This window comes from Sinocyclocheilus grahami, unplaced genomic scaffold (genome assembly GCF_001515645.1).
Source record: "Sinocyclocheilus grahami isolate Dianchi unplaced genomic scaffold, SAMN03320097.WGS_v1.1 scaffold271.1, whole genome shotgun sequence".
In the NCBI taxonomy this organism is placed as follows: Eukaryota; Metazoa; Chordata; class Actinopteri; order Cypriniformes; family Cyprinidae; genus Sinocyclocheilus; species Sinocyclocheilus grahami.
Window position 1 is genome coordinate 470,101 of NW_015505450.1, and position 8,657 is coordinate 478,757.

General features: G+C 39.7%; 1 protein-coding gene across 1 annotated transcript in view; it reads right to left on the minus strand.

The window, feature by feature from the left end:
* LOC107599761 (neuronal acetylcholine receptor subunit alpha-3-like) overlaps nucleotides 1-6,727 on the minus strand; it is an 8,362-nt gene extending 1,635 nt beyond the window's left edge. Inside the window, exons 1-5 of the mRNA XM_016291449.1 lie at nucleotides 6,652-6,727; nucleotides 5,824-5,969; nucleotides 3,639-3,683; nucleotides 1,619-1,728; nucleotides 480-1,539 (exon numbers count right to left, since the gene is read on the minus strand). Coding sequence (XP_016146935.1) covers nucleotides 480-1,539; nucleotides 1,619-1,728; nucleotides 3,639-3,683; nucleotides 5,824-5,969; nucleotides 6,652-6,712 — 1,422 coding nt within the window. The 5' untranslated portion in view covers nucleotides 6,713-6,727. The remainder of the gene's footprint in view (nucleotides 1-479; nucleotides 1,540-1,618; nucleotides 1,729-3,638; nucleotides 3,684-5,823; nucleotides 5,970-6,651) is intronic.
* Nucleotides 6,728-8,657: the final 1,930 nt, after the last annotated feature.

Genomic DNA, 8,657 nt, shown 5'->3' on the forward strand with positions numbered 1-8,657 from the left:
CTGATATTTAGATCATTTTATATCAGTATCTGCTGTACTGTTAGAAAGATCTCACTGATTTATATTACAAGCATCAGAATATAAATTCATCATATAAATATCAGCATCTGTACCAAACTGTCTCCATATTCTCACTGTATATGAGCCATAGAAGCCTGATGGATTAAATATGATACTCAACGAAAAGCACATACGCAAACTAACTTTTTAGATTCTGTCTAAAGGTCCAATAAACTGTTCCATTTCATAAAATATTCCATTCCATTATTTCCTAAGTCAGGCTTTACAGAGTTAAAGTGAACACACAGACGACTCATACAGACAGCTGATAGAGTTCAGCACTCCAGAAGCAGAAACGTGCTTTATTTTTCTCCTTGCAGGATCCCCTGCTTGTTTAACACTAAATACTGAAGACCTAGGAATAAAACGAGTCAACAATAACAATGAATTATGGACTGATTTGATGTCAGATCTCTCACCTCCTTGGCCTCGTTCTGTAGCCTCATGTTTTGGGCGATGTACTTGACGCTCTCTATGGCGTCTCTGACCTGTGGAGACATGCACAGAAACCCAGCGTCCAGAGACTCAGAGCTGGAGCACGGACTCCCTCCGTCTTCTGCTCCTGCGCTGGAGACGTTAGTGCCTTGTTGCTTCCCCAGGCATCGTCCGTCTCGACACAGAAAGCCAGGCGGCGTCTTAGACGAGGCCTCGCTCAGGTTGGTGAGCTCAGAGGAGCACAGCAGCAGAGGAGCCCGGCGCGAAACATTCGTCTGCTTGCTGGAAACCAGACCTGGAGCGTGAAGAGCACAGGATCTGCTCTTCCTCTCCGGCTCTTTCTCAGGCCGAATCATGAACATGACCCGAGGGAGCAGACCGAGGAACACTTTCCGAACCCAGCCGGGCATGGTGTGCGTCTTAGGCGTGCGGTAATGCACATTGAGCACAAACACTGTGATCACGATGGACAGAGTCACAAATATCATGGTGAAGAGCAGGTACTCTCCGATCAGAGGGATGACGAGAGACGTGGACGGGATGGTTTCGGTGATGACCAAGAGGAAAACAGTGAGGGAGAGGAGAACAGAAATGCACAAGGTCACCTTCTCTCCGCAGTCGGACGGGAGATAAAACACCAGAACGGTGAGGAAGGAGATGAGCAGGCAGGGAATGATCATGTTGATGGTGTAGAAGAGCGGCAGCCGGCGGATGTAGAGCGAGTACGTGATGTCCGTGTAGATCTCCTCGCAGCAGTTGTACTTGATGTCGTGCTTGTATCCGGGAGCGTCGATGATCGTCCACTCGCCGCTTTCCCAGAAATCCTTCAGGTTGATGGTGGAGCCGATGAGCACCAGGTCGATCTTGGCTTTGTCGTAGGTCCACGAGCCGAACTTCATGGTGCAGTTCTGGTAGTCGAACGGGAAGAAGGTGACGTCGATCTTGCAGGAGCTCTTGAAGATGGCCGGTGGGATCCAGGTGACGTCTCCGTTGTAGCGCAGTAGAGCTTTCGTTTTGTCGTCCACCTGGAAATCACCGACTGCGCTGCGGTTTGGAAACAGAAACGGATGGTGAAGGACTGACGAGGTCAATATCGAAGCGAGGAGCAGAACGGAGAACTTACTTGTTGTACAGCACAATGTCTGGTTTCCAAATTTTCTTGGACGGCACACGGATGACCTCAACACCTCCAAAGTCCTTGGGATCCCATCTGAGCTTATAATCGTTCCAAATCTACGAAAAGTAGGAACACACAGAACAAAAATGAGTTTTCCCTTTCCGCTGCTGAATACAAATAAAAAAGGTAATTGCGAATCGAACAATTCTGATTTTTTTTTGGAGTCTATATCTCGCAATTCTGACTTTATAACATGCAATTGCAAGTTTACATCACGGAAAAAGTCAGAATTGTGAGATAAAAAGCTGCAATCACCTGGTTTAATTTTTTATTCAGTGGCGGAAATGGGCTTACATAGCTTTCAAAGTTGTAAAAAAAAAAAGATTACTGGAGTACGTTTTGCAAGAAAATACAGTTTCAGTTTTTCTACTTCAAAAATTAATGTTCAAAATTCAATGCATCACTTTGTGAAATTCACTGCCAATTACTTATTGACAATTTACTTAAAGCCTTTATGTATAATGCATTATAAAGATATTCAGAATGTGCTGTAATATTGCCTAGAATGCATTATTTTTCTACAGTACATTACTGTTATGGTACTGTCAGAATTTGGCTGTTTTACTGCATTTTTTTTATGCATAACATCCTTTCAAAAATAAAGTTTAAGTTAAAATGCATTATAATAATCGCAGATTACTTGCTGAAACTGGTTGTTTGTCATGTGTTTTCATTAAATATGCTTTCTAACAACGATTAGTATTATAAATGGGGTTACAATTATTAAAGAGATCATGCAATAAGGTGCATTACAAGGAATTATTAATGCATTAAAAATACTTGCAAAATGCATTATATATAAAGGCTTCAAGTAAAGTGTTGCCAAAAATGTTTTTTTTACACCAGCGTAGTTTGGCGGGTTTGTATGCACAAAATATGAAGCAGCATGTTTGTGTGTTATGCAGCAAAATGTTGAGTGTGTTTCAAAGACGCTGCTGTAAGCCATGCTCTCATTTATTATTCTCCAGACTCCCTGAGGTTAAACCTGGCAAAACAACAGCAAAGTCCCCTCGTCACCGAGAGGAAAGAAAGGAGGCACGCAGGACACACACATCCCGTTTGCCCTGTTTTATATATTTTAGGGAGGCAATGCCAACTCAAGGCACATTTAATAGAACTGACGCTGTCAATACATGCAGAGTTGGTATTCAATTTGATTAGCTTGATTAAATGTGATTACTGATTTGCCATTTAAGGGTTAATGAACAGGAGGAGGTCACAATACTCTTTGCTGTATGAGTTTTTAATTATTCCTCTTCACATGATCACTCTCTTAACAAATTATGAGATCTAACGCTGTCTTGTTTAAGTAGACCATTTCCAATCTTCAGGTAATTAGACATCTGCAAACCGATATGACTGAGATCACAGTCCAATTTATTTTTCACCAAATGCCTATATGAATATAATAATAGCAGCTACATCATGGGGTTTTCAAACTTTTTGGAGCCAGGGACCCCTTACCGTTCATCAGCTTGGACCAACAATTGAGAAAAATCCAATATTTGATTAAAATCCTCCAACTTCATCAAATTCTGCATCATCTGCATGCCGTGTTTGACTCCCTATCATTATAAATAATCTTCACTGGTCTAAAGCAAGAAACGAAATAAACTTGGCGTCACCTTTTTGCATTAATTAATTCATTAATGTATGTTCTGTGAATCTAATGAATATTGCATTGCTGATCTGAAATCTATCATCAATAATCTGAATCTGGATTGTCAATCAAGTGGACTGACTTGCCTTAATGGGGTTTTGGTATCCTTTATAAGTTTCTCATATGGTTTCATTACTCCTTAACATGTATTTTCAAAATCTCAGATCTGTATTCCACTGGGAATCAAATCCACCTGCTGCACCAATCATTGTAAACAGTGACCGCAAAGATAGTGAATACAATTGTGACCAATTGTCTAAATGCATCAGTGACCTTTGGATGTGCATGAATAATGCATGGGCTTACATGTCGCAGCCAAAGGTTGGTCTCCATAATCTGGTTCACCTCATCCTGTGGAAAAAGTAACAGAGAGAGTCTAAGAGTCGCAGACAAATCACCTGCGGCGGAATAAACACAGCTCTGGATTAATATTTCAGAGCTTGAAGAAGAAGCATGCTGTCATAAGCACTCATCCTCCAGGCGTCAGTGTGAGAGGGAGCGAGCGGACCGAACCCGAGCAGATGGGCTGTGCTCGAGGAACACCTGAGTCCCGTCGCCTGAAGGACCTCCAGCTGCACGCAAACATGCTCCATGTGTACAGCTCAACGTTTCAAGTGCCACGCTTGTGGAGGTTTTCTTGAATGCTCAGAAAGATGGACTCTCACAATCCCATATACGGGAAAAAAAGGTGTTACTTTGAAACATATTTCAAAATAAACAACAACAAAAAAGTCTGAAAATGTTTGCTACCAATATATTTTTTGACCATTTTTTGTAAATTTTTGAAATATACTAAATATTGTAATATTTCAAAATTTTAGAAATAAAAATAAATATTCAAAATATTTTGTCCTCCATATATTTAAATCCAAGAAAATACATTTACATCAGGGTTATTATAACTAAAACTAGCATTAAACCATTACAAACATTAAAATAAATGTAATCTGAAATAAAATAAAACATAAAAACTTAAACTTATTTTATTTCAGCTAGTTTCTAAGGCGACATTTCTCATTTTCATTGTTTAAATTGATGTACTAAAATAATTCAAACTAAAACTGAAATAAAAAATGAATTTAAAAACAACGGAAATTAATAAAAATGAAAAAACACATCAGAATTACTAAATCTTTACAAATTAAAACAGATGATATAACAATAAAATCTCATTCTATTCAAAAACTATAATAATATATCAATACTAAAATAACATTGAATGTGTCACATTTGAAGAAAAACGTTGTCGTCTACAAAACATGTGAACATATAACACATACATGTATGCTACTGTACGATTGGACATGTATTGTCCTGCAGCTGAAATATATTTTGGTATATGAAGTTTGAAACTAAATTTATATTCAATTTCTAAATATATTTCAAAATATATTTTGGCCAGGGAAAAAAAAGGTTTTGCCATATGGGTTCATTGTTACTTATACATAATACACTTCCTTATATGCCTTTAGAATGTCATCTATATCAATGTGAGCCCATTTTAATCCAATAGTCTGTCAAAATTTAAAATCAGTCCACTAAAGGTGCCGGCAGAGAAATGAGAACATTTCAGAACTTCATATTTAGATTTCCTCTGCAATATAATACTGAAATCATTCTGTGTAATGTTGTTGTTTGCGCTCCCATCCCAAAAAAGCATGAAATTACCTCCCTAAGCTTTAAAGCATAGCAAACGGATATGACTGAATGCAGAGAAATTGCAGAAATGCCTTTTTTTCCAGCATCACTCAGACCTTATTATTATGAGGTTGAATTAAACAATCTAGAGAAAAGAAATGAGAAAGAATGACACGAGGAAGGAAATAAAGCTCGACAGACGCCGTGTTTAATAGAAGTGAGATGTTCTCCGTGACTGAGGTGGGGAAGGAAGAGGAAAGATGAGAAGACGGATCGGTGCGTGTCTGAGGTCAGAGATCAAGCTCAGAGACCAAAATCAAGCATCTCTGAAGAGAGCCAGACTCATCGTGCGGCTAACAGATGTGTCTGGCCCCACCACATCTGTGTAATGTTGTTGTTTGCGCTCCCATCCCAAAAAAGCATGAAATTACCTCCCTAAGCTTTAAAGCATAGCAAACGGCAGAAATGCCATGCAGAGAAATTGCACTCAGACCTTATTATTATCAGGTTGAATTAAACAATCTAGAGAAAAGAAATGAGAAAGAATGACACGAGGAAGGAAATAAAGCTCGACAGACGCCGTGTTTAATAGAAGTGAGATGTTCTCCGTGACTGAGGTGGGGAAGGAAGAGGAAAGATGAGAAGACGGATCGGTGCGTGTCTGAGGTCAGAGATCAAGCGCAGAGACTCTGAAGCTGCAGCCGATGAAACTCAAGCATCTCTGAAGAGAGCCAGACTCATCGTGCGGGTAACAGATGTGTCTGGCCCCACCACACACTCAAATCATCTGAAACTGCATGGGGTAACATATGGAAATGAGCCTGCATTTGTTCTTTTCTGGACAGGCACTTACCACTTTGACCAGCTGTGACATGGACACCTCAAACTGGACGACGACGGGCTCGGACACGTTCTCCACCGGTCTGATGTACTGGTTATAACTGGAGAAGATGACCGAGAAGAGCCTGTGCTCGGCTTCAGAGCCACAAACCCCTGAATCTGGACCAGAGACGTTCATTACAGCACATCATCAGCTCGACTGCTTCAGAAGAACACACGCACCACCAGAGAAGCAGCTAGTGCATTTAGTACACGACAGCATCTGAACACATGCATTAGCAACTTAGCAAATGAAGAATACAGCAAAGCCATTCATCTTAAGGAGGCAATAACACCAGATTGTAAAGTAATCAGCATCAATTTTAAACCTCTTTTCTTGACAATATCTTTGATCCCACATATACATAGAGGTTAATTCAGATCAATTGGGATACTTTTTCCATTGAGATGACTGGGAAAAAAATTCCTAGTTATCCTGAATTAACTTCTAATATAATCCTGATTGCAAGATAATAAAAAAAAACATTTGTTACAATGATTTGTTATGAGACCTAAATGCACATACACATTTTACAATTTAGTATCTTAGATGTGCTGAAACGATTTGTTACACACGTTAAACGTTTTTAAAAAGAGCTGTTTAATGCCAGCTTGCATTGTGACAATTTACCCCATACTCTGTGACAGCGTGCGCCGCTATTGGGGCATGTTGTCACAGATGGTCAGCGCTTTAGAAACCGACTTTTTCCTGCGACTGGCTTGCATTTTTAATGATTGAAAACCCAAACTATTCGCACATTTGGTCTGTGTTTCTGTCATTGCTCAGTCTCGCTTTACTCACCCGACAGAAGAAAGAACAGAAAGCAGCAGGTGTGCAAAATGAAGAGAGGTCTGGCTTTCATCGTACAGTCCGGAGAACTGATGGAGGATCAATCCAACAGAGTCCGAACGGGGACGGAGTAAGACGAGAGAGAGAGAGAGAGAGAGAGAGAGAGAGAGAGAGAGAGAGAGAGAGAGAGCGCCTCTCTTTAACAAGAAGAGAAAAGACAATACAAGACGCAATGCACTCAAAATTCGGCCACTGAATTGTGAAACTAAGGTGAAATCAAGTTAATATGGGCATTTCCCCCAGTCATCTCAATGGCAAGAAGTATCCCAATTGACCTGAATTCACCCCTACCTCTAAACCTGACATGCCATCATAACAACGCCACGCGCATGATGCCAGACGCTTCAGAATATGGCCATATGATGTGATTCTGACTTTGTTGCATGATAAAGCACAGCAGGATTTGATAGTTTTACCATGAAGAACACATTTAATACTGGTTGAGAGAAAGATCCAAATAATACATTAGTCTGAAATATCAGTATCAATATCAGTATATGAGAATAATATCCATATCAGTGTGACCCTAATCTCAATTGCGTCCCAAGAAATGGTAGGCCATGTTTCAAACAGCTGCTGATTCAGACTGAAATCCACAAACTCCATAACTATCAAAACCACTGAAAACTTGAGTAACATTTTACAAGAAAATACTATTTCAATCTTTCTAGCTACTTCATGATTTCAGGTTTAATTCAGAGTTACTCGCTGTTTATGTGTAATTTACCAGCAATGTTTGAGTGAAAATCATTAAAAAGTAAATCCTACACCATTTTATTTTTCCTTTTAAGAACATTTAAAAAGATACATAATCCGGGTTTAAAGGAGACATATTATGCCCCCTTTCTAGAGAAAATACTATTTCAATCTTTCTAGCTACTTCATGATTTCAGGTTTAATTCAGAGTTACTCGCTGTTTATGTGTAATTTACCAGCAATGTTTGAGTGAAAATCATTAAAAAGTAAATCCTACACCATTTTATTTTTCCTTTTAAGAACATTTGAAATACATATCATATATTGATACATAATCCGGGTTTAAAGGAGACATATTATGCCCCCTTTCTACAATATGTGATACCGTCTCAGGTGTCCCCAGAATGTGTCTGTGAAGTTTCAGCTCAAAATACTCCACAGATCATTTATTATATCATGTTGAAAATGGCTATTTTGAGTGGAAGCAGAAACACGCTGTTTTTCGTGCCTGTCTCTTTAAATGCAAATGAGCTGCTGCTCCCCGCCCCCTTTTCCAGAATAAAGCTGCGCCATTACAGCTCAGACCTGCTAAACACATCTGTTTTGGTTCTGATTATAATGTTTATCGTGCTGAAATCATGCGTTTTAAACCATATGAGTTTAAACTTCAGATATAGTCTTTTCTGAGCGCACACATCCGAAGCACACGGACAGAAAGCGGCTGTCACAGCATGTGAGCACTAAACTAAGTTCTCATTCACACACAAGCTTACCTTAAAAACACACGAGTTACAAAAACAGTGGGTTATGTCTGTGAAGGTAAACAGCTGAGATTTTAGATCTGTGTGGCAGCAGCAATGTATATTAAATAAATCAGTAAATGCACTGCTCTGTTGTCTCTGAGGCTGGGACACTAAACAGTGTTCTGTGCTCGTCTGTGCAGCCAAACACAGAACAGTTAGCATGCTTTGCTCAAACTTTCTCCATGGCATTACATCGTTGTCGCTTGCGAAATCAAATGATGGTGCCATGGCTGGAAACGTGCAGATTAAGGGGCGGTGATATTATAATGAGATCCTTTGCCACGTCACCAAGCGAGCGAAATCAGACGTGCTCGTTTTTTCAGACGCTTGCAGAAAAAGGCTTCCCAAAACAAAGTTACTGGGTTAATCTTTTTCACGTTTCCTTGGTTGGTAGATGCACCGGGGACCTGATTATAGCACTTACAACCTGGAAAAGTCAGATTTTCATGATGTGTCACC